This window comes from Thermobia domestica, chromosome 1 (assembly GCF_964235325.1).
Source record: "Thermobia domestica chromosome 1, izTheDome1.hap1.1, whole genome shotgun sequence".
NCBI lineage: Eukaryota > Metazoa > Arthropoda > Insecta > Zygentoma > Lepismatidae > Thermobia > Thermobia domestica.
Genome location: NC_137454.1, coordinates 32,669,805 through 32,697,474, shown reverse-complemented (window position 1 = coordinate 32,697,474; position 27,670 = coordinate 32,669,805). Strand labels below are relative to the sequence as shown.

Genomic DNA, 27,670 nt, shown 5'->3' with positions numbered 1-27,670 from the left:
AAAACTTGTCCCTTTACACTAACCTTAAACCAGAAACATCCATCCCATTCTAATTGTTGGCGGTTCTGTATATGTTCAACTCCTCTGTGGTTCAGTTCATATTTCTAACGAGCTGACTGACAGTGTCTTATTTCTATACTTGGGTAATGTATTATGTGAATATCATCCTTATACCCATTATTTACTATGTGCAGCTGGTGAATAAAATATACAAAAAAAAATAAAATAAACGTCCAAATTTTGTATTACTGTATCCCTTGCAAGAAATAATTATGTCCAATCAACATTGAAGAAATTAGTCGTACAGAGTAATGTACACTCTGTACAAAAACATCGATTTGACTCTTGAAATTTATGTTTATTTTTCAACGTGGTATTATTTGATAGTAATATACTTGGTCCAACGACGTTCTAAACCAAGCATGTGTAAATTGGAACAAGGAGTGGGCCATGGGCGAAACTAGGAATTATCTGCTGGGGGGCAGTGGGGGGGCAGACCTTTTGGTCGGTCTCGGAGGTCTTGGTATGTGGCCATCTTATAGGTGGCATTTTTATTTTTTGTCAAAAAGTTGGGCGGGGTGGGGGAGACAATGCCTCCCATGGCCCCGATAACTCCGCGCATGGAGTGAGCCAACCACCGAGTACTTACTGGCGTCGAGCGCTGTACGAGACAATTTACAATATTTTCACAAGAATTGAATTGCCATATTCAATTTATAAAATCGTTTATCGTACACTAATAATCATAGGAACATAAAAACTGTTATAACAGCAACCAAAATATTTACTTACTAAAGAAAGGCAGGAAACCCTATTTATTTACCATTTTAATAAAACACTTGATTAGTCTGCCAATGTTCGGTGGTACACTCTACGTTGGATGTTCCAACGCGCAGGATATGTTCAAGGCGGACATCAGGTAGCCAAGAAAATCTTCAGCTCAATTTAAGATATTACGTAAGAAATCCATTTTCAATAACGAGTCAGTAGGCCGGATTAAAGAGTTCAGTGGACTGGGACGGCCCGAGGGCCGACTGTTACACATGACTGTTCTAAACCCTTTATGCCATTGCGAAAATCAGATTTCTCCAGGCTTGCAAAATTCTCCACTGATACTTCAAGCTTTTCATCTTAAAAAAAAAAAAAAAAGTTTTTTTTTTAATCGTAAAAAAGTGGAAGTCTAATGGAAACAAATCTGATGAATGATATGGGTATGGTAACGAATTATATCCCAGCTTATTAATTTTAGGCACTGCAATAACACTATGGGACGACCATTGTGATACAAGATGAATTTCTTCTTTGATAAACTTTCTTCCTTGTAGTTTATCCACAAAAACTTTGCATAGTATTCAGCGGTGATGGTTTTATTAGGTGGGGAATAGACAATGAAAAGAATACTTTGTGCATTCCAAAAATTTGAAGGTATGATCTTCTCGGCAGACTCCACACACATCACTTTCTTTGTAGATGGAGAACCTGGATGTTTCCATTCTTTTGTTTGGTATTTCATTTCTGAAGTGTAGTAATTTATCTATGTATCATCGGTGGTTATGAATCGAAGTATAAAATCAGTAGAAGTTACCTTGAAACAGGTTACATTGTCCTTTGGCTTGTTTTTGGTCAAGTATCACCAGTCGTTGCATCCATCTTGAAGACAGTTCCTTCCTGCACAATTCTTCCATCAAAATTCGAAATACTCATTCATCTGAAATGCCTGAAGCTTCTGCAACTTCATTTATCTTTAATTGACGATCTTGGAGTACTATACCATGCACTTTTTCAATAATATCTGACAGATTTTTGTCGTGCACTTTGTGGTTTATCCTTCAAGCTTTCATGACGTTTAAACTCAGATGTCAGCTTGGCAACACTTGAAAATGTCGAAATCAAGTCTCCTAAAGTATTTTTCATATCACTGTGTATTCTGTTGTAATCTTCTTCTTTAATTTGCTTCTCACATAAATTCCTTCTTTTATCTCCCACGGCGGCGTGTGCAAGGGGAGTTACAGGGTTTTTAAACTCCTCCTTGAGCAAGATATTATGGAAAAATAAACATTTACTGTATATATATAAATCGCGCATGCCCTAAGCCCCCCTTCATGACCCCTTCACGAAATCTCCGTACCCCACTGATCTCCCAGATTTAGTTTCAACATTATAACACATGAACTCTCCTCCCATTCATTTCCAATATTATTAGAGTACATGAGATCTACCTTTATCTCCACCACTATTAGAAAGTAAATTATCTTTATTTCAAATATGACTGGGGAAAATGTGTTCCCCATTTACCTTAAGCGTTAGAGGAAAACATTAGTTTTCCTACCTTTAGGAAACAAAATCTCTTCTTTTATCCCAATTCTATTAAAGAGCTTTACTCTTCTTCCCCTATCTCAAATATTATTGGAGAACATTAGCTCCTCTTCCCTTAGCTGAAGTATTATTAGAGAACATGAACTCTTTCCTCTATCTCAAGTATTGTTGGAGAACATTAATATTTCTCCCTCTGCCTCAGATATTACTAGAGAACATAAACTCTCCTCCCTCTATTTCAAGTACTAGAGAACGTAAACTCTCCTCCCTCTATTTCAAGTACTAGAGAACATGAACTCTCCTCCTCTATTTCAAATACTAGAGAACATGAACTCTCCTCCCTCTATTTCAAGTACTAGAGAACATGAACTCTCTTCCTTCTATTTCAAGTACTAGAGAACATGAACTCTCCTCCCTCTATTTCAAGTACTAGAGAACATGAACTCTCCTCCCTCTATTTTAAGTACTAGAGAACATAAACTCTCCTCCCTCTATTTCAAGTACTAGAGAACATGAACTCTCCTCCCTCTATTTCAAGTACTAGAGAACATGAACTCTCTTCCCTCTATTTCAAGTACTAGAGAACATGAACTCTCCTCCCTCTATTTCAAGTACTAGAGAACATGAACTCTCCTCCCTCTATTTCAAGTACTAGAGAACATGAACTCTCCTCCCTCTATTTCAAGTACTAGAGAACATAAACTCTCCTCCCTCTATTTCAAGTACTAGAGAACATGAACTCTCCTCCTCTATTTCAAATACTAGAGAACATGAACTCTCCTCCCTCTGTTTCAAGTACTAGAGAACATGAACTCTCTTCCCTCTATTTCAAGTACTAGAGAACATGAACTCTCCTCCCTCTATTTCAAGTACTAGAGAACATGAACTCTCCTCCCTCTATTTCAAGTAATAGAGAACATTAATTCTATTCCCTCCATCTCAAGTGTTATTAGAGAGCATAAACTCTCTCTTCTCTCTATCTCAAGTATTATTAAAGAACATATAAGATATTCTTTCTCAATTTCAAAGAACACAAGTTTTCATCTGTCTATATTAAGTATTATTAGAGGGCATTAATTCTTCTCCCTCTATCTCAAGCATTATTAGAGAGTATAAACTCGCTTTCATATCTCAACTGACATACGCTCTTCTCTTTTTATTTCAAATATTATTAAAGAACATTAACTCCCTTCCCTTTATCTCAAGTGTTATAGAAACCCAATTTCTTCCTCTATCTAAAATATTATTGGAGACCATGAATACCCCATTTTAAGTATTATTAGAGAACATAAGATCTCCTCTCTCTATTTCAAGTCTTATTAGATAACTTGAGTTCTTCTGCTTCTATCCCAGGCATTATCAGGGAACATTAACTCTCCTCCCTCTGTCTAAAGTATTTTAGAAACATAATTTCTCCCTTTATCTCAAATATTATTTGAAATTATGAACACTAATACCTTATCTTAAGAATTATTAGAGAACATAAGTTGTCCTCTCTGTATTTCAATAGAGAACTAGAGCTCTTCTGCTTCTATCCTAGACATTATCAGATAACATTAACTCTCCTCTTCTATCTCAAGTATTATAAAAACGTAAGTTCTCCCCTTTTCTAAAATATTATTAGAAATCATGAACACTAATCCTCGTCTTAAGTATTATTAGAGAAAATAAACTCTCGTCTCTCTATTTCAAGTATTATATGAGAACTTGAGCTCTTCTGCTTCTATTTCAGGCATTATCAGGGAACCTTAAATCTTCTCCCTCTGTCTCAAGTATTTTGGAATCATAATTTCTCTTCCTTCTATCTCAAATATTATTAGAGAACATGAGCATGCCTTACCTCTATCTTATGTTCGTATTATTAGAGAACATGAGTTACTCTTCATCTAAAGTGTTATTAGAGAACGAGTTATTTCTCCATCTAAAGTATTATTAGAGAACATGATTATTCCTCCATCTAAAGTATTATTAGAGAACATGAGTTATTTCTCCATCTAAAGTATTATTAGAGAACATGAGTTATTTCTCCATCTAAAGTATCATTAGAGAACATGAGTTATTTCTCCATCTAAAGTATTATTAGAGAACATTAGTTATTTCTCCATCTAAAGTATTAGAGAACATGAGTTATTTCTCCATCTAAAATATTATTAGAGAACATTAGTTATTTCTCCATCTAAAGTAGTATTAGAGAACAGTTATTTCTCCAATGTATTATTAGAGAACATGAGTTATTTCTCCATCTAAAGTATTATTAGAGAATATTAGTTATTTCTCCATCTAAAGTATTATTAGAGAACATAAGTCATTTCGCCATCTAAAGTATTATTAGAGAACGTGAGCTCTTCTGCTTCTATCTAAGGTATAACCGTAAACATGGGCTTTTCTTTCTCTGTCTCAGAGAACATAAACCGTGTTTCTTCTTTACCTAAAGCATTATTGGAGGACACGAATACGTCTACTGTTAGAGAGCATGAAATCTCCTCTCTTTCTCTCAAGTAGTACATTATCAGAAAACAAGAAATTCCATCTCCTTTTATCTCAAATATTGCGAGAGAACTGATAACAATCCTCCTTTTATCTTCTGTAGTATTGAAACCATGATCTCTTTCTTAATCAATTCTCTGCGAACTTCAAACAAAAACAAAAAAAAAAAAGAAAAAAAAGAAAGAAAAAGAAAAGTAAGACAATTCCAAAGAAAGTATATGGACTCTAATAAATTTCCATTTAGTCCATAGTGCACCCTTTAATAAAATTTGTTCTTAGTTTTGCACAACGACTAGTTCATATTCTAATGTTATTTACTCCAAAGACAACGGAAGAGACCTGTAATACTCTTTTAAGTACCGTATAACTTGTACAGTAATTCTCTTTTAAGCTGGGACATTCGTTTGTCCTTCGAAATCGAATTCAAATTACAGATTTGTCTATTGGCATTTTGTTGGGTTCCAGGGTGAATCTACAAGATAGAACGTTGTCAAACCCCAAAGAGTTCTGCTATATTAAAATACTTTTAATTGAGTTACCGTTGCGGTTCCCTCTGACATGTTTGCGCGAGTCTTGGTAGATAAATAGAAAGAATGAATATTTGTGCATTCTTGAAAAATTAAAGTTCTTTGTTGAGATATTCCCCTGATTATTGAATCGTCGTTTGTGATCCATTCGAATTTACTATATTTCTGCTAAGCTATTCTTAAACTACGTTTAGTTTATGAGCAGATCCTACGGCTAGAACTTACATACCCTAATAGATCTAATTTACATAATACAAGGGCCTAATATTTCTAACAGAATATTGTAACTATTGTAGTACTTAGAATTTTTTAGTATAATTTCTTAGTTTTCCGTTGGTCATGAATCTCCTGTGCGTCGTGCAAGCAGATAAGGGAAGATAGAAAGCACCCTGCCCCGCCCACTACCGTCCAACTATCGATCTGGAAGGCCCCGGGAATCGTTACCATAGCAACTGTTGCTGATGGTCCGGGTCGTGCTGCCACCTATGCAGGTTTCCTGTGTACTAATGAGGATCTTCCTTTTGTTTCTTTTTTCTATCTCTTCCTTTTCGTGAATCCTTTGAAATACCTCACCCCTCCACTTTCCCTTACTGTTTCTTCATTTACTCGCCATCCCATTCGTTCTGGGACGATTCGTATTATGATTTCCGTATGGTTCTCGAAAGTGTTGTTTTCCCTGTGATAAATCTTGCTTGTTCGTAATGTTTCTTGAGCAGCATTTCTATTAAGGTTGCATTAACCTTTTTTTCTTTCTTTCCTTCTTTCTTTCTTTCTTCAGACACTACACACATACAAAATAGTATATTGAAATGCAATTTATCGTCTATTGTCAAGCCTTGTATATATATATACAACAGTACAATATGTTCACTTCTCGGCTTTACGTGTGTACTTTCATAAGACTTTATGCGGTATTCATAGAAAGCACACGTAGGTCGATAATAATAACAACATGTTGCGTAGATAATGTTTTACATATTACATATTTCTCTGTGTCATTTCGCAATAGTTACATCCAAGATGCAAATTACTGAGGACGGGGGATATCAAGCAAACTACAGGGTGGCCCAAAAGTAGGTATACACCTTTGCATTGATCAAGTATAACACATTCTAGCTTATAGGTTTATTTGCTTCGGCTGTTCCGGGCTTAATATATAAGTAAAAATACATTAAGACGAAATAATAAAGAAACTAAGTCTACCTGATGGATAACAATAAGAAATTATATAAAAAGCAATGAGTTGATCAGTACGGGACTGTATACCTACTTTTGGGTCACCCTGTATAGTTAACTCAGTTATTGCTAAGTTGATTGGTTTAGTAAAGTTCTTATTTATTGCCTACTGTTGACATATAATTATATTCTTTGTGTTGGGATGGAGAAGGTGTCATTATCTCCTTTAGAATTATTCCACCTTCCACATCTGCTTTTTGGACCTCATCCCCCCTCTAAGTCTCACACACACTCTTCGTCTATCAAAATGTCTTTTCCCTATAAGATAAAACTCTTATACACTTCACTCATTGTTTCTGTGCGGAGGTCCCTGGTTCGATTCCAGCTCGCGCCAAGTGGACTTTGTGGTGAACGAACACCGTGTGCATGGGTTTCCTCGGGGTTCTCCCTTTCCTCCCACTTTCTTCATTCCACCATTTCGTTCATTTCTCATCATCACTGTCTCCTTTAGCCTAGTCGGGATAACTGTAGGACGTAAAATTCAAGGATTTTATTGTTTCCATGCAAATGGCGTTTCTCTTCCATTTGAGATGTCGCGATCTTATAATCGATTATATTTGTTGATTTGTAGCAATTTTTTTTTTGTGTGTGTGTGTGTGTGTGCATGTGTGTGTGTAGTAACCAACTTTCTAATCAACATATTATAACAGTATAACGACAAAGGTTTTTATAAACTACTCCTACTAACTTGAAAAAGTTATGATTTGGGAAAAATCAGGAATGAATATATATATATATATATATATATATATATATATATATATATATATATATATATATGTGTGTGTGTGTGTGTGTGTGTGTGTGTGTGTGTGTGATATATTCAAAATTATATATATTCAAAATTACTCTATATGTGTGATGTAAATACTGTAAGTAAAAACCTCAAGTACGTGTTTAACAGCAGCAATTTGTGGTCTTAATTTCATCATTTTTACTGCTCCTTCAGCATTTTTATTTTCATTTGTTCGCAGTTCATTTCTGGAAAATAGTTCTTAATTTATATAATTTATATATATATATATATATATATATATATATATATATATATATATATATATATATATATATTATTGTTTCATTTTTTTAAAGCTATTCAATACCACTTCATAATAATTAAATACACTGTAAAGGCGAGAAAGTTGGAAAGTATATGCTTCTTACAAGAAAAAGTGAAAAGGTGCTTGCTTCTACCCATAGGCGGAGTTAGGAATTGTCTCCTGGGGGCAGACCTTTTGCCTGCTGGGGGGGGGACACAGTGAATACAAATGAGAATTAAAGGATATTATATTTATTAAAGGATATTATATTTATTAAAGGATATTATATTTATTAAAGGATATTATATTGTGATGTCCCACGTGGTGTGTATAAACAATTCTACACGCCAGTGTTTACAAACACCGCCATATGGTTTAACAAGAGGATTCTACACACCAGATGGATCAACTATCACCTGCAGACGAGGGACTTCCGGACGCTCTTTTTATTAACGCTCTACCTATAACCTATATGGGACAAACTTTTACAATATTTATTCAAGGATATTCTGGTAATTTTATTTTTTGTCAGAAAGTTGGGGGCATAACTCCGCCTATGCTTCTACCTCATTTCCCCCCTTATTTCCTTAGTTCTTTCTGTATTTACCTTATTGTAATTTGTGTAATCCCTATGGGTGGAAGACGTATATTAAGCAAATTATCTAACTTATGGAAAAGTGCATGAACTTAGAAAATATGGATCGGGAAGCAGTTTTAAGCTATTCCACCACTGCGTCTTATAAATGGAGACTTGCTGCAGCTTCAAAACCAAACTTGTGAAGAGTTATTTCGTTCTCAGTGATAACAGAATATTAGATGAATATTAGAATATTAGATACGAAGCTTATTACATAAGTTTTTTTTTTCAAAACTTCTGGACACAACACGAACTTTTCCGATTCTTGAGAATTCAACCCAACTCAGGGGCGGATCCAGGACGGACAGACTTCGTAATACTGCTACTTAGAGCTACTTTTAAGAGCTCTCGGTTGGGTTTTATTTATATATAAAATAAGAAGGTTTCCTCTTCTGAACGGGGGGGGGGGCGATAGCCCCGATCGCCCTCCCCCTGGATCCGCCCCTGACCCAACTAGAAATCACGAAGAAAGTATTGATAGCAGTAGCGTATTTACGATTTGGTTTCGGGGGGGAGGGCTTTGCTAACTTCATTTCTGAAAATGTGGAAATTCTGCAAGTTATTTCATGTACTGTAAAATAGTAAATACAATTTCGGGGGGGGCTTAAGCCCGGAAGCCACCCCCCCTTAAATACGCCAGTGAGTGATAGTGTAACTCTTCGGATGTCATCCGGTAATGGAGCTCTAAACGTGTTTGTTGTGAAAGAAGAAGTTGTCGAAACTGGAATCCTATGAGTTGTTGAAACTGAAGCTGGTAGCAAGTCATACAAAAATTCATTTTTCAAACTTTGATTGAGTAGGTAGTAACTTTTTAAATGTATGGTTAAAGACAGCGCTATTGATCAACTACTTCTGTATGGACAGTCTTACGCTATAACATGGAGTAGTTGTACTTCAGTCAAACAGTTATAGTGTGCGCTTACTTGTAAAAGTTCCTACACTGGAAACATATGTGAAGGTTCCTGTCTTTCTGTGAATCTTTTCTGAAAAAGGCAGGCACTTTCACATATGGTACGGTCAGTACATACGGGATTCAAGTCCATTTTTAGTCATTTGGGGCATATTTTACGAGGCGTGTTTTTTAAGTAAGGTCCGTTTGAACATAAGTACACAACGAAAGGTTATTTCAAAAAAGTAAATGTATTTTCAGGAAGTACATACTTTACTCTATTTTTCGACATAGTTGCCAAGTTTGTTCAAACACTTATCATACCTCTCAACTAATTTCAAAATACACTCTTCATAAAAACTTGCCGCCTGCTCCGATAACCAAAAACTGTCGTTTTAACATCGTCGTCATCATTGTAACGGTTGCCACTGAGGTGTTGTTTGAGGTGGAGGAAATAACAAGTTTGCAAAGGACTGATCTCGACACGTCAGAAAATTCGTTTGAGAGACCTGTTATTGTGAAGCGCCTGTTCTCACGAACCCTCGCTTCAACTGAAACCACCAAATCGTCTGTAATCGAAGAAGGACGACCGGAGCGGTCCTCATCATGGACGTTACGGACATTTTTGAATTCTCGTACCCACTTACGCACTTTACTTGCACTCATAACAGTGTCACCGTACACTTCGCAAATCTATCGATGAATTTCTGCAGCAGACAGGTTTCTTGCTGATAAAAACCGTATTACTGAGCGAATCTCACAAGCGGCGGGCGACTTGATAGTCTTAAACATTGTGAAAGCACAGAACACAACCGTACAGGTCAGCTACAGAGCTGAAACTGAGCACAGTTGTTCCCGAGGCATGCCGGTACACGACGCACACGCTCGTTGCGGTATGCGTGCGAACTACTAGTGTCTACAACAAAACGGACCTTACTTAAAAAATACGCCTCGTATCTTTTAAGATATCTACTATATGAAGCTCCTTTGAGAGCTTAAAAGATTCATGTCCCTATATTGTAAATTCTGGACAGATTCTTGTCCAGATCATCAGTTTTTTTTTTTTTCGCTTATTTTACGTCCGCCCCCTTCCCCCCTCCCAGACGTGCTGGTGAAGTTTGAAGTGGGACTTAAGTGGCATCAGAAGTTATAGTGATTCATATCAGCGGTCCCGCAAACCATGGATTCAGCATTAATATCGATAATTTTAAATTATTGTTTTAAATCACCCCTCCTACTACCCCCTAGGAGTGCTAGGGAGATCATGCCCCTACTGGAAGCTAAACTTGGACCTAAAGAAACCTGAATTGTCACAAATCAACTTAAAGGCTATGGATTCGACACTAATATCGATTATTTTCTATTATTTTTACATGCCACCATTTTCACCTCCCGGGTGCAAATGGGGGCTGAAATTGGACTTAAACGGCATCTGGAGTGTCACGATTCATCTCAGCGACCACAAAAACTATGAATTCGACACTAAAGTTGGTCATTTTCGATCATTTGTATGTCATCTCCCCTCCCACTTCCCCCTACGTGTGTCAGGTTGGATCCCAACCACTGCAATACTGTTTTCCAGACTGTGAGTAATATGTGTACCAAGTTTGGTTAAAATTACTCAAGACAGTCCACGTTATGCTGGAACATACACACGTACACGTGGCTCAGTGGTAAAGCGTTCACCTCTGCTGCGAGTTCAAACTCTGCTCCCGCCAAGTGAACTTTGTGGTGGACAAACACCATATGCGTGGGTTTGCTCGGGGTTCTCCCGTTTCCTCCCATTTTCTTCATTCCACCATTTCATTCATTTGACATCATCATCGTCTCCTTTACCTAGCCGGCATAACCGTGGGACGTAAAACACACACACACATACATTTTTATATAATATATATAAAAGATTTTTAGGGATCAAATATGTAGCAAAAGCAAAAATTTACATTAATAATCTTGCGTTATCGTTTCGGTAATGCATCACTGCTTTCATCATATATACTATCCATCATCAATGCATCACAAACATACTTTTTAAAAATATTTATGTAATTTTGTTTCAAAAGCCAGAACGTACAGGAGTGAGAATATAGAGGGAAAATTTTATTCGAATTTGAGATTTTCATGATATGAAAATCATTCAGGAATGCAATTAATCTGGTAAGTCAAGGTGCTACTGAACAAATAGTAATTGTATAGTAGTTTTTTTTTTTTTTAACCAATAGATATACTGCTAATATATTAATTTCCGTTTTTTTTCCCTTAGAACCGAATGCAAGAGAGCCTGAAGCTGTTCGATTCCATCTGCAACAACAAGTGGTTCACAGATACCTCCATCATCTTATTCCTTAACAAGAAGGATCTTTTTGAAGAGAAAATTAAGAAGTCTCCTCTCACGATATGTTTCCCAGAGTATACAGGTAAAGCACTATTTCCCATTTTTTTCTTTTTTTTTTCATCTACACTTTAATAATAAGATTTTCAATGATAAATAGGCGAAATTTTTTGTTTTATTCCATTCAAAAGTCAGTATAGTGATACCTGTCTATCTTGGCGACCGTTTGTTCTATTCAAAAACTCACCAACTGAGCGGAACATAAATATGTCACCTACCTAATCTACTTATAACAACCTAATTTCATTGAAAATTAATACAGTGTAACCTCGTTTATCCGGATTAACCAAAGACAATCCGGGAAATTGAAAGTCCGTACAATCTGGGTAATATGGATAATAAACAAAACAAATCATTAAACATGTAGACTTATATATATTGTAATTAGGTAGACGGTAGATATAAATAGGTATAATTATACCTATTATAATTATAATTAGGTTAATTAGGTAAGTCTACCTAATTATAATTAGGTGTAATTATAATTAGGTAGACTTACCGTTTATTACGATAATTTTCACATCATTTCTTAACAAAGAACTGGTCCATGTCTTTTGTTTCAAACACATGTGGCGTTTGAATGAAGCACAGTCACGTAAACGTTTTATTGTTAATAGTTCAGCTGGAGTGGTGTCGGGCTGATGCGCCAAGTACGCCATGATGTTTGTCAGCTAGTGTGCAGCGTCTGCATGTGTCGTTTTCTGTTACGGTGGTTTCGCTCCTTCCTCGTCCACATTATCTTCTTCTTCATTGTCTGCTGTAGATATACATAGGGCTACGATTTCTTCTTCTGTCATAGTGTCATATTGTTGTCTTTCAGCCATTCACAGACGTCTTCCATGTCAACATCTGAGCACCCACTTATTGTTTCTAACATTTGCGGAAGGTCGTTTGCTATCACTTGCACCAAATCATCGCTTGCCATTTCATTTGTAGCACAAATAGCTGGCCACAGTTTTTTCCAAACTCGAAATTTTACGTAAAGCATTACCATAATTTATTGTGCAATCTATGCAGAAACTGTACATTTAATCAAATTAAAAAGCGAATGTTTGACGTACTTATAGTTACGTTCTTGCTATCATAATAAAAATTATTATCTGTGTGAATATTATTTTTAAAAAAAAGTACAAATCTGATCCTGATTATCTGGAGATCCGGATTAACGAGGGCCGAATAAACAAGGTTATACTGTGTAAATGATAATGTATTTGTGATAATTTAGTGTATTGTTTTGTAATTTGATTGGCAATGTTCATTTTGCGAATGTTTGCTGTAAAATAAAAAGGGAAGTATGATAATATAGTATCTTTACTTTATTGCACTAACACTGTATCAATATGATTCACTGAATTCAACATGCTAATAGCCACAAGAACACTAAAATACATTCGTTTCGACAAGTATGAGAAGTTTTATTTATTTATTTATTTTCACCCATTCATCATACACAATGCTCACGGTGGACGAATAAGTCAGGCAAGTCAAGAATATGCAAAAATAATAAATTAAAGATATATCAGTGAAAAATGTTCGCTGAACTACTCACTGAAAAATATTCATTTTGCTACATTGACCATAATTTGTTCAACTATAAATTTACAATTAATTTGCTAGCTTATGGGCATTGCTAACTGAATGAAAACAATTATCCAAGAAAAAGTACTAACCTTGTATTCCAAAAAATATTACCCTTTAGGATACACGAATGGTACTTAATTTTTTATTTAGAACATGTATCCTATAGTATGCATTAGGAAGTACCTAAGAACTATTCCTTTGTAGCTCATATAAATTTACTGAAAATGTTATAATTGTACGAATGTGTTTTCTGTGAAGATATACGATGTTCGCTTCATACATAGGCGTCAAGTTTTATTTTTTTAGAAATGGGTACACACGCTTTGGTACTTATATATATAAGTACCAAAGCGTGTGTACCCATTGCAAAAATTAAAACTTGACGCCCATGTATGGAGCAAACATCGTATAATCTTCAGAGGAAACATATTCATACAATTATAACATTTTCAGTAAATTTATATGAGCTATATGAGCTATTTATTTATTTTAACATCTAATAAACCAGTGGTTTCCAAACTGGAACCTCTCCATGAAATGCGTGAAAGACCAAAGATTGTAAAGACGTCAGATTATATATATATATCATCATTTATATCATTTATTTATTTTTCACATCAATGTGTAATTTCGAGATTAATAACTAACTCACTCCATGGCCTATGGAACCCGGAGGTTCAATCCTGCGTTCACAAAATTTCTCCTTTGACTTTTATTCTTAGCCAACTGGATCTAGTGTCTACTTTGTATTCCTATTTCTACATTTAATCCATCTTAATATTGTCCTCCCGTCTACTAGTAGGTCTTCCTACTGGTCGTTTTCCGATTGGACTTCAAGTTAAAATTTTAGAAACGTTCCTATTTTCTTCCATTCTACCTACATGAGCTATCCACTTGAGCCTCCCAGACTTAGTGACCTAAAAATGTTTGGTAGATGGTATAAATTACGAAGTTTCCGTCATTTCCCATTCGCGTTCCTCTTGGGTTCGAATATTCGTCTCAGGATCTTGTTCACAAATACTTTCATTCTACGTTCTTCCCTCAGAGTAAGTGACCATGTTTCGCAACCATACAGGACAACAGGCATTCGGCGTTAAATACTGAACTATGAATCAATTTAAACTTGCGACCAGCTATACTGTTCTCGAGAAAGAAATACACTATTTGCAATTAAACATTTACACAAACATTGTTTTCTTCGTTTGTTGTCAATCCAATGTGTGTAGTCGTCCAAGACCGTCCCTTCCCCTTCCTTCTTCCTCTCCCTTTAATTTATTTAAGAAATAAAAGATACGAAAAAAAAAGAAACATTCGCAATGATGATACCTCGCCGGTTTTGAATGCTCAAGGCACCGGCTGAGCGAATGAGAAAAAAAAAAAATACAGAAACTTTGTTTGGCTTATTATCGTTTTATATATTTTAAGTTTCAAATTTCTCGACAGAAATCGCGACAACAAGAGATTTTGAACTGAATAATATCACGAATTCCCTACTTTTAGTCGACATTTAATTTCTTCTTGAATATGGTTTTGGTCTGTTAATACTGATCCTAGATACTTGAACGTATCCACTTTGTTGAAAGTACTACTTAAAACATGTAACCTATAGCGTGCGTTAGCAAACACCTAAGAAATATTCTTTGGCAACTCGTGTAAATTTATCGAAAGACTTATAATTGTACGAATATTTCCTCTGAAGTTATTATACGATGTTTGTTCTATACTATAGGCGCCTATTTTTAATTTTTTCAACGGGTGTTTACGCTTCGGTACTTCTAAGATAAATCGCAACGTATCGTATTCTATTTTTTGAACGGATCGAATAAACCAGTTGCTCCCAAACTGGAACCTCCCCCTGAGAGGCGTAAAAAGCCACCAAAGATTGCAAAGACGTTAGATTTTATGTATATTGTATGTATGTATATTGTACAAAACTCAAAATTTCCATTTCAAATGTATTTAATAACATTAACTTAATTTTATTTAAATGGATTATACTTTATTGGTAAAGCTCGTCTTAGATCATTTATTTATTTATTTATTTATTGTTCACGACATGAATGTATAACTTCGAGATTAGTAACTAACTAACCCGATAGCTTATTTAACTGGGAGGTTCAATGCCGCGTCCACAAAAGCTCTCCATTGACATTTATTCTTAGCCAACTAGATCCCGTTTCTACTTTGTATTCCTATTTCTACGAGATCCATCTTAATATTGTCCCTCCATCTGTACCTACAGGGTCTTCCTAATGGTCCTTTTCCGATTAGACTTTCAGTTAAGACTTTGAAAGCATTCTGACTTTCTTCTATTCTGGCTACATGACCTGCCCACCTGAGCCTCGTAGACTTGATGACCCTAACAATGTTTGGTAAACGGTATAAATTATGCAATTCCTCGTTATTATTTTTTACCATTCCCTGTTGTCGTTTCTCTTGGATCCGAATATTCATCTCAGGATATTGTTCTCAAAGTAAGCGACCATGTTTCGCAACCATACAGCACAACAGGCATGATTATCGTTTTATGTATTTTAAGCTTCAAATTCCTCGGCAGAATTCACAACGACAAAAGATTTTGAACTGAATAATAACAGTTATTCCCTGCTTTTAGTCGACACATAAAATTTCGAGACTAATCCCAACACAAAACTTCAATCGGTGCTGAGCTCCCATAAAAATCTTCAATGGATGCTTGAGCCCAGGAACATCCATTTAGTTGGCGCCTATAGTTCCGTATATATGTTGTATGTAGGGTCTTTTCAAATAATGATGGAAGATATTTTTTACGTCTGGCATTGTGACTATGGGAATGAGTTTTTATCACTGTCATAAGTTTCCAATTCTAGTGTTGTTCTGAGTATGTATGGGCCCTCTCTAACGAGTTCTTTCACTCCACTATTCTTCTTCCTGCACTTTTCCCCATCTTATTTTCCATTTTTTTTTCCCCCACAATCTTTAGTGCTTCTTCCTCCCATCTATCGGTCGATCTTCACTTATAAATATTTATAAACAAAACTTTTTCGTTTTGGTGTAAAATATGTGAATTTCAGCACCTAAACAACATCTTAGTAGGCTAATGCAAAATGTTAATCAGAGTAATACATTATTAACCTATAAAAGCAATAAAAATGCTTGAAAGTAGGTTACTGGAATTCAGTTTTGTTATTTTAATTGTTTCGTTTTTAATTTTTAAGTTTAGTTTTATAGTTAAACGTGCTACAGTGTCTGAACTAATACGAAAAACATTAAATTTCTATTTTAAAAAAATAATATATTGTCACTCCCGCAAAAATTTTTAAATACATGCTTTAGATTGTGTAGTTCAGTTTTGATGTTGATAGCTTAAAATACATTTCAAACAGGTTTCCATCTATGCAGAAATCATCAAAACAAATTTTCCTTGTGCAGTTGTTTCCTGTAGTGGTTAAAAAAGAGGCCCTATGATGATTTGAAATGTGATGGGGTAATTGGTTGCTTATATATATATATATATATATATATATATATATATATATATATATATATATATATATATATATATATATATATATATATATATATATATATATATATGTATATATCAGTAGCTTTTGAAATATTTCACAAAAATCAATAATGAAAACACAGCACGGCAGAGTAACTTGTTTTAGTTTATATATATATATATATATATAAACTGAAACAAGTTACTCTGCCGTGCTGTGTTTTCATTATTGATTTTTGTGAAATATTTCAAAAGCTACTGCTTACTTCATCAGTCAATCATTGGAGAATAAAGACATGTATCAATGAGTTCACATTTCATAACCATACATGACCTCTTCTAACATTAAATACTGAATTATGAATCAATTTAAATTTGCGACCAGCTATACTGTTCTCGAGAAACAAAAGTACTATTTGCAATTAAACATTTACAGAAACTTTGTGCGTTTGAACTGCGTAGAATGAATGTTGCCAAGTCCCAACCAAATACAACCAATATCATTGCTCTATGATGCATCTAAGCAAGAACAGTACAGAAGTACGGTATAAGATTATACTGTCAGTGAGACTAAAATTTTTGAATGAAGCCCTTAATTACAAAATTCCAATCCATGTCTAAATTGCCCTTATCCAAGTTTAAAGTTAAATTTTTAATTGAGATATAAAATGATTCAAAAACGTTCCTTTCTGTATGTGATAGAAAGGGGCCGCGGTGGCTCAGTGGTAGAGCGTTCACCTCTGGTGCATAGGGTTCCGGGTTCAAACCCTGCTTCCGCCAAGTGAACTTTGTGGTGGACAAACACCGTGTGCGTGGGTTTGGGTTCCGGGTTCTCCCGTTTCCTCCCACTTTCTTCATTCCACCATTTCATTCATTTCTCATAATCACTGTCTCCTTTAGCCTAACCGGTATAACCGTGGGACGTAAAACTCAAAAGATTTCATTTCATTTCTATATGTGATAGAAATAATCGGATAATTATGACTGTCTGTGATGGACACACCTAGGTGCTTAGATAAGTTTGAAATCGCGCAATTTGGATCAGGACAAATAAGACTAAGTTTGGGATTTTGTTACTCAACTAAAATTACTGGTATTTGTTAATATCCGAACAAATCTTTATACAAAAATCATTTGCAGCTAGCTATTAAAATAAAATTCGTAAATTGTTTCTAAACGTTTTACATAAGTGAATCAATGAATGGTACTAAAAATAGTTTTTGAAGATACACAGTTGCTTCCTCTTACGTTGCGTCGCCAACAATACAACTCGACGGAAGCAGCTTCCATCACTGGATTTCATCCAATGAAACTCCCACTAAAAAACAAACTTTTATTGAGTGAAAGAAAAACAAAGAAAACAATAGGAATACGTGTTATAAATTACACATCTAAATTTAAGTTACACATGTTTCAGGTTGGAGTTATTTTAAAACAAATAGTTTGCTTAAGTGGGATCATAAAATAATTTACGTAGTGGTTTTAAACAGATTGTTTGTTGCTGAGTTTGATGCAAGACTAACAAGGCAGCCATCCTGAGAAAACAAATTTACTTTTAGGAAGTTTGTATCAGTGTAAAGGAAGCTGGAAATTATTTCTATAAAGAGAGAGTAGTATTATCGACTAATGAATATTTATGAAAGAAAGAAAAAACAAGTTGCAGTGCCACGTGTACATTGGTATGCTTTCTCTCATCTTTTCTTACCCCTTCTCCCCATAAATACAAGGCTGAAGTCTTCCTTTATAGAAACTGAATACCAAGTGGATACAGCCATACGATAATAGAGAAACGCTTTCGATCATTCTTCGCCTCGGTTGAATGTTTTAAACTACGGCTAGGCTTAAACTGGAAAAGATATCTTTCAATCCCAATGGATTAAAACGTTAATGATTTCGTATTATTTTACGCGATAGGTACTAACATTAAATGAAACTGTTTTACCTTAGAGTTGCGCGTTCTTTTCCTAGTCAGGCATCAGAGTACTTTCAATATTTCATTCGCTGGAGCTTTCGCGAACTCTTCTGGGCAATGCATTTTCAAACAGCAGACACGTGTGAATTTCGTACATTTTTATCGACATCAAAACTATAAAAATACAAAAGTATTTGTTCAAACTTCAATACTAAAATGTACTTGTCATTTTGTATTCACTACATTGTAGTCTGAATAGGAAAATAATTCAGTTTCTAAGAGAAAATAGTTAATGAATATTAGGAGCCACGGTGGCTCAGTGGTAGAGCGTTCACATCTGATGCATGGGGTCCTTGGTTCGATCTCAGCTCACGCCAAGTGAACTTTGTGGTGGACAAACACCGTTTGCGTGCGTTTTCTCAGGGTTCTCCTGTTTCCTCCTACTTTCTTCATTCCACAATTTCATTCATTTCTCATCATCAGCGTCTCCTTTAGTCTAACCAGCATATTAGTGGGACGTACAACTTAAAGATTTCATTTCATTTTTTAAAAAAATGAATATTAAAATAAATGATAGCAAACGTTAAAAACTTTGTGAGTGTTCATTGCTTATTCGTAATATGCTAGCAACATGCTTGCATTAGATACAAGCCATGGACGGATGAATTATTAAAGATGAATTACTTGGGAGCCGTGACAAAGTTTCCTTCCTCTTTGCTATCTTCGCGACTTAGACCGAGGAGAGAGAAGCCAATTTTAGAAAAGGAAGAGGCACATAAATAGAGAATAAGGAAGTGACAGAATAGATGTCTTTAAAATAATCGTTGACAGTAAAAAAAAAAAAAAAAAAAAAAAAAAAGTAAGGCAAATTGAGTAAGAACTTCCGATCTATAAATAGTGAAAAGACAGAGGGAAGCACCTCAGGAAGGAATGCATGGAGGAAAAGAAAGAAAGTCAAAAATAGAGAAATAAGTAATTCTAAGAAAAACAATTATTTGTAGTCGTTAAAACAACAAGATGTTGTAATAGGCAACGTTAACGTTTAAATTTGCACATGTGTTAATGATGTTTACAATTATAATTATACGTAATGTTTCTTACTTTAAGTCAAAAGGCCTTTCCTGTAATTCTAGGCCTATAATAGTAATATATATATTAGAGTGGTCCGTATTGGCTTCCGAAATTTTTTAGTCTCACCCCCTAAAAAAATTTCACGTCAAACCGAATTTACTCATGAAAAAAAAAAAAAAAATAGCTCAATTGAATAATACTGAAAGTGTCCCCAGCGAGCTCCAGGTTTTCAATGCATTTACAGTATAGCTACAGTCAGTAGTGCTATTCAGTTGATTCACACCGGTTCGCTAAAACCAGTTGTTAAAATATTTTGAGTTCGCAGAACCCTTTGTTATACCCAGACATTTTAACCAGTTATACCCAGAAACAGTAAATTTTATTTGAGCTATCTTTGTATTAGAAATTGTTACAGGTACAGGGTGAAACATATGATCTCTCAGAACAAGGTATAAGCGTTTATTTCTTAATCTCAAATGCTCAGATATTAAGAATTATAACTGGGATCACACAAGTGTAGTGGTAAGGGTTATCTATATTTGAAACGCATATACACCATTATCAATAATCGTTGATCCATTGCTGGATTAAGATCTTTCCAAAACTTTTTGACAAGCATCTATCTTTGGTAATTTGTTTCTAAGATATTCGCAGCGCTACCTAATTTCGTGACACCATCTTGTATTAGGATATTGTGTAGTTCTCTACCTGTCACTTGTGGTATCCAGTAAAAAATTATGTATAAGACACCATTTAATATTATTCAATTGAATTAATTTTTCGTTTGAGTTACCTTGGTCTGATATGGAACCTCAGCGCGCGTTCCTTAAGAAATCAACGCTATTTGTAAAAAATACAGATTTTGATGAGTTTGCTCCATTATAGGAATAATGTTTCTGGTTCTTGAACATATGGCTGTAAACTAATAACTTAATAACCTATGGTATCTTTTAATTACCATCAGAATCTTTTCAAATCGTCAACATGCAAAATAAAAGAAAAAAAAAGGCTTGATACTTAGAGATGATTCTGAATGAAAGTAATGAGAAGATAGCATGGGTTATCAACACACACAAAAAAAAAAAAAAGTTTTACAACAACAATTCTCATACTATGTAGTTGTGCAAGTAGCATTGATTTCGTAAGGGATGCCTACTGAAGATGGCGGAAGCTTGTCGTTGAAACGTTTTCGTTGTTTGCTTTGATGAGTGCTTCTTTTTGTTTTGATTATTTGTTGTGATAATGTTTGTCAAATGATGTGTTGACAATACTTAGTTGTCATATGTATAAGCCATCCCAAAATTTTTAACTTCAGTTTCAGAAAAGAAAAATCAGTGTATAAGCCACAATTAGCATGGAAAGTATTTTCAAACATCACTTCTGCATTTGCACAGAACTTTATTTTAGCTCAAATAGGTTCTCCTTAAGAACCAACAACCGTACTAACTAATTCCACTCAATTAAATGCCAGGCAGCATTAACCCAAAGACAATGATGATTCATGTTTTTAGTACATACAAAGGTATTTTCAAAAGTTTGCGTTCTGACACTGAAATATTGTGCCACTGGTAATAATCCGTTAATGACATATAGTGCCATCTATGGAAGAAATAATGTATTAGTTTCAACTGTCTAGCTGCGCTAGTTCGTTGGAGAGAGTCATTGAATTAGTAGCGGTGTGTTGAGCTCGTATCCTGCGTAACAATGCTCTAGTTTACACACATGTTGTTGCTAAGGCTGCAGTGCTAAATCTGAAATGTAGGGTGGATGCTGAATTTCCTCGAAGTCCCAATCTTTCACTGGGCTTAGGGTTGGTGCTAAATCTTCTCAAAGCTAGTCTTTCACTAGGCTTAGGGTAGGTGCTAAATCTCCTCGAAGCTACAGTCTTTCACTGGGCTTAGAGTAGATGCTAAATCTCCTCGAATCCACAATCTTTCACTGGGCTTAGGTTAGATGCTAAATCTACTCGAAGTCACAGTTTTTCACTGGGTTTAGGGTAGATGCTAAATCTCCTCGCAGCTACAGTCTTTCACTGGGCTTAGAGTAGGTGCTGAATCTCCTCGAAGCCATAGTCTTTCACTGGGCTTAGGGTAGGTGCTAAATCTCCTCGAAGCCACAGTCTTTCACTGGGCTTAGAGTAGATGCTAAATCTCCTCGAATCCACAATCTTTCACTGGGTTTAGGGTAGATGCTAAATCTCCTCGCAGCTACAGTCTTTCACTGGGCTTAGTGTAGGTGCTGAATCTCCTCGAAGCCACAGTCTTTCACTGGGCTTAGGGTAGGTGCTAAATCTCCTCCCCAAAGCCACAATCTTTCACTGGGCTTAGGGTAGGCGCTAAATCTCCTCGAAGCCACAGTCTTTCACTGGGCTTAGGGTAGGTGCTAAATCTCCTCGTAGCCATAGTGTTTTATTAGGCTTAGTGTAGGTGCTAAATTTCTTCGAAGCCACAGTGTTTCACTAGGCTTAGGGTAGGTGCTAAATCTCCTTGAAGCCACAGTAGACTTAGGTTAGGTGATAAATCTCCTCGAAGCCACAGTCTTTTACTGGGCTTAGAGTAGGTGCTGAATTTCCTTGAAGCCATAATCTTTCGCTACAACCTTCGCAACAAGAGCCGTGTGGGCTGGAGCATTGTCATGCAGTATACGAGCTCAACACACAGCGACTAATTCAAATGACTGCACATAGCGACTAATTCAAGAACTGACGCAGTTAGACAATTGGAACTGATACAAATTTCTTCCATAGGTGGTACTATATGCCGTGAACGGTTTGTTACCAGTGACGCGATATTTCAGTGTTTGCTTGGAAAGTTTTGAAAACATCCTCGTATACAACAAGTCAGTGCTTCTATGTCGTCGTTGCAGTATTTGTATATATATATATATATATGTCACTTTCACTGGCGACTTTTGCGGGAAGTCACATCAGTAAATTTTATCGCTACAAGAAAGGGATAGAAAGCTTCATACAGCTTCAGAAAACTATATACAAATATTAATACATTAGCTAAGATTTCCTCCCTTAACTTGTAACGGTAAAATTGACCATCCGCCGTACAAGCCTAACTTGGCGCTGTCTTGTTCCTGTACTTGAAGCGCGAACTCGGCGGTAAGCGCTTTGAAATTGATGGTGACGCAACTGTGGAGCTACGGTTGTTTTCACTGGCAGGAAGTTTCTTTGAGGAAGGTTTGAAGAAGTTGATCAGCCGCTGTAACAGGTGTTCGAAGATTGGTGGAAAAACCATGTTTAAGGTGTGCTCTTTTACTTAAAAATAAATTTGGCTTGACCAAACCTGCTTTAATATATATATTTTTTACTAAAAACGATATTTACTTACCAGATACGATATGTATCATTGTATATATTTGACATGTTTGTCGAAATGGTGTCTATAATTTGTATTTTAAAAAAAATAAAAGCGTTTAATATTTTTCTTGCAGGAGCCCAAGAGTACGCGGAGGCAGCCTCTTACATTCAAGCGCAGTTTGAAGCCAAGAACAAATCCACTACTAAAGAAATCTACTGCCACATGACATGTGCAACCGATACTAACAATATCCAGTTCGTGTTCGATGCAGTCACTGATGTAATCATTGCCAATAATCTTCGAGGTTGTGGCTTGTATTAAGCACAGCTACACAGCAGGATTTTTTTTTTAAAAAAAAAACAAGAAATAAAAAATTAGATGCCTGTTGGAGGGGAGGGAATTCGCCTGATGGATAATGAGATTTTGCAGGGTCAAATTATGCTGCAATGTTATATGTCGACATCAGTAACATCTATGGGCTGATAACAAATATAGGCGACGATATAGGACCTGGTGTATTCATACATTCGTGCATCTCAAGTACTGCTACATGTACAATCGCTGCTCTCTTCCTCCTGAAGAAAATCATTTGTTTGTCAGGCATAATTGCAAAATTTCTGTGAAACTAATCTGAATTTTTTAAAACCTCTAATCTATTTACATATATACATATACATAAATATATATACATATATATATAGAGAGAGAAATAAATTACACGATTATTTCGCGTTCTTAATAACATAACTGCAGTGCTTTGTTTCTTAATTGCTAAAGGTAAACAAATTTAACAGTCTTTTAAAGAAATTTCCTTTGTATGCACAAACTTAATCATCATTAAAAGCCGCCATATTTAATGACAAATTGATAGATCAAACCGAAATCTGTAGCTAATCAAGAAATCTCTGTGTTGTTTCTGACTGTATGTTATGTATTGTTTACTCAAAGAAGCCAAGGAAGCAAGGGAATTATTAAAAACTACTGATAAAATAGAAAATCCAAGAAAGGCTAACCTTAATATCATAGGTTTTTCAGCCTCAAAGGTTTGATTGAATTTTGCGCATGCTTTGTGAATGACCTCCCTCCCCTCTATTTTTTTTTAAATAAAATAAAAACCCTTCCAACCCCCCCTTGTTGCAACATGCCATTGATTTCATTTAGTGATGGACTAACGTCACAACATGTAGGAAAAAAAAACAATGTTTTCAAAAAACACTAAATATAAGTAAAAATACAAGTAAATAAATAAATAAATAAATAAGTTAACAAACAAAGGCGATTTTTTGTGGTGGTGGAAGTATACCACTCGTAATCTGCACACAGGACCGATATAATTCAGTGACAAAAGAGACTTAATTAATTAAAATAATGGATCTAGTTCGAGATTACAAAAAACGAGACAAGAGTGGTGTTATCATAATGCTATCTTAATGTTAATAGAATCCCTAGGAATTAAGTTATTATCATGTTATGGTTGTTATTGAAAATATAAAGAGGGAGTTCGAATAATAATAATAATAATAATAAAGTATTGACAAATAATCAAGAGAACTACTGTATTGATCATAGCAAATGCAGTGTTGTTTTCCATACAAGAATGAGTGTTAAGAAAGAAAAAAAAATATATATATATAATAAGCGCCTCTGAAATTGAAAATAATAAAAATTCTTTACTATGTTATAAAGTGACTATGTCGTACATTTCTGTATCTGTACTATTTCAGTTATTTGGTAATTTGGAAACTAAAATTGTAAATGGGAAGATGATTATCATTTTCTTATATATATATATAATATAATAAAATAAATTAAATAACGAACTCATTCTTTTGCAATTGGCGCTGGACATTAACAACTTTCATTGTACAAAGTGGGGGAAAAAAATACAAAAATCAATTAGTAAGTACGAAATAAATCATTGCTGTACCATCAATCAAATAATGAGTGTAAAATGATTACTAACAAACAAACAATATATATATATTATATGTATACATATACAGATATATATATATAATGATAATGATAATAACAATAATTATTATTTTATTGGATCTGATGGTGCTGCAGTGTTATTGCTGCCCTTTGCAAACGATTATCGTGCAGTTACGTCGTTTTATATAATTGCTAAGTCATAATTCTAGTCACGCGTACCCACTGAAACAAAAACGTATTAGGGAAAAAATATTACATAAAATGGATATATATAAATTAATAATTGCAAAGATTTTTTGCCTGTTCTGATAACTGAATATGACAATTCTGTTCAGAACCGTTTTTTATTTATTTGTTGTGATAGCTTATATATATATATATATATATATATATATATATATATATATATATATATATATATATATATATATATATATATATATATATATCCATATATATATATATATATCCATATATATATATATATATATATATATATATATATATATATATATATATATCCATATATATATATATATATCCATATATATATATATATCCATATATATATATATATATATATATATATATATATATATATATATATATATATATGGATATATATACCTAAGTGTTCTCATACTGTAATTGTTTTGAAAGAACTTTTTAACAACAGGAGAAAAGAAAAACACAGGAACACCTAACCAACTAAATGAATAAAAAAATGTTAGCTTTTCCACCTCACGTACGAGGGGGGAGGTATTTCGGGTGAATATTGTAGTCCAAAGTGGACAATTTTATGTAAGGATATATTAAAAATAATGTCGCTTGTGTGCAAAGGATTATATAAATACTATTATTATATATGTATATATATATATACATACATACATACATGAAAATTATATCAAATGACCTCGTAACACCCAAAACCGCTGTTCCTTACTTTAACCACAAAGAAGAAAGAATATTTTTAGTATATAGTTATCATCATCATCATCATTATTTTTTGTTTCTTCTCGTTTTAGCTTGGATCTGTTCGAAGGTTTTTGAAAGGCTAAATAAAGTAATGCACTATGGTAATAAAAAAATTTATATCTGTGTCTTAATCATCTTTATAAGAAGCTAGCAATGTGACTAGATTGTTGAAAGAAATTAAAAAACAAACAAAAAAAGTCATGTTCACGTTTTTGCTTAATAGTGAGAAACCGAATCAGTTTCTTTGGAAATAAACAAGTGATTTATTGAAAGACAGAAAGGATTATTACATTAAAGCTAATTGTAATAAAAATAATATTAACAAGAATGTTTCTTGAAATGTTTGTACGTTTGAGGAAATGCTATTTTGTTTTTTACTCTAAAAGAGATGCAGTGATGATAGTAACATAATGGGCTAGTCTCAACAGAAACAGCAGCAACAACAACAAAAACCTTCAAACGTTGTGGCATTGACTCAAAAGATTACATTTTAATAAAAAAGAGGGACTAATAAAATCAACAGAATCTCCATTATAAAATAAAAGTCAATGAGTATTAGCTAGAAGCTATATACATATACACAATTTATATACATAAATATATGCACAGTATGTGTATGTATATGTGTATATATATATATATTGATTATTATGCTGAAAAAAAAAACTTGAATGTAATTTGACTGAGTGAGCTCATTGTATGTTCTTTGAATGTCGCTATTACGCACTAAACAAAAATAAAGCCAGTTTGTAAAATATAATGTTGTTTCAAGATATCATAATGCTACATAAGAGTTTCTAATTATTATCAATTCATTCCGCTAATTGCTGATTAAGTAGAAAGATTTTTGTCCTTTTTTTAAAAAAAGAAAAAGTTATAGAAATAAAAGAAACTAAATTTACCGGGACAGCATTGTCAAGAACATTAAGTAGGCAGTATTCGTATAAATTGCAGTTGTAGAATTTACTCTGTAAAGCAAAATAAAACAAGAACAAGTAAATATGATTTTAAAAATATATATATCCAAAGATTGATAATTAATACGTGTTAAATCAGAGTGTCTTCTTGAATGTTGGCGGGACCATCAAATCTATCGATTTCAAAGTAAGCACATCTACTATTGTTATTAAAGCTTTTCCTTTCTATCTTCTTTTCATTTCTCCACACCGGGTGACTAACAAGTCCATACAAATTGCTTTATTTACTACTGAAAGAAGAGAAATATGGCAAAATGGAAGAAAATCCTTTGTGTAGAAACATAATTATTCGTAATGTTAGCACCAGCTTACTCTTCTAATTTAGCATTTGTACTTTGTTTGGTAAGGTAATATTAAATACAAATAACTTTTCCTAGTTTTCATATTATCACAATATGTATCTATCGTCTTTTGTTACCTATTTAATATTAAGATTTCTGATCCCTAAATGCAGTATTATTCCAAAAAAAAAAAAAAAAAATCACATCTTTCACTGGCATAAATAACATACACTAAAATTATGTATATGTTCTTGGTTTTAAAGATTAAAACATTCAGTAAGTGTAAAAATATTATAATGTTTAAACATTTAGTTAAGAAAATAAAATATGCTTAAAAATTTCAAAAATATTTTTTTTTCTTTGTAAAGGCATTGAAAGTTAGTATTTACAAAAAAAAAAAAAAAAAAATGCAGCAAAGCAGATTTATGCTACGTAATACAAACTCGGAGTTTATTACGTAGTATTCTGTGTACATTCATTGAAATATTAATGTAGTGTTCCATTTAGTATTTATTTGCTAGCTTCATTTAATTGTTAAAAAATTGCAGATTGTAATAAATGAAACAATTCATTATAAAAAGCACAAATTCATATATATATACATATATATAATTTG

General features: G+C 34.1%; 1 protein-coding gene across 1 annotated transcript in view; it reads left to right on the top strand.

Moving 5' to 3' along the window:
• Galphao (G protein alpha o subunit) overlaps positions 1-25,086 on the top strand; it is a 362,612-nt gene extending 337,526 nt beyond the window's left edge. The window contains exons 7-8 of the mRNA XM_081756619.1: positions 11,396-11,549; positions 23,017-25,086. Coding sequence (XP_081612745.1) covers positions 11,396-11,549; positions 23,017-23,204 — 342 coding nt within the window. The 3' untranslated portion in view covers positions 23,205-25,086. The remainder of the gene's footprint in view (positions 1-11,395; positions 11,550-23,016) is intronic.
• The last annotated feature ends 2,584 nt before the right edge of the window (positions 25,087-27,670 follow it).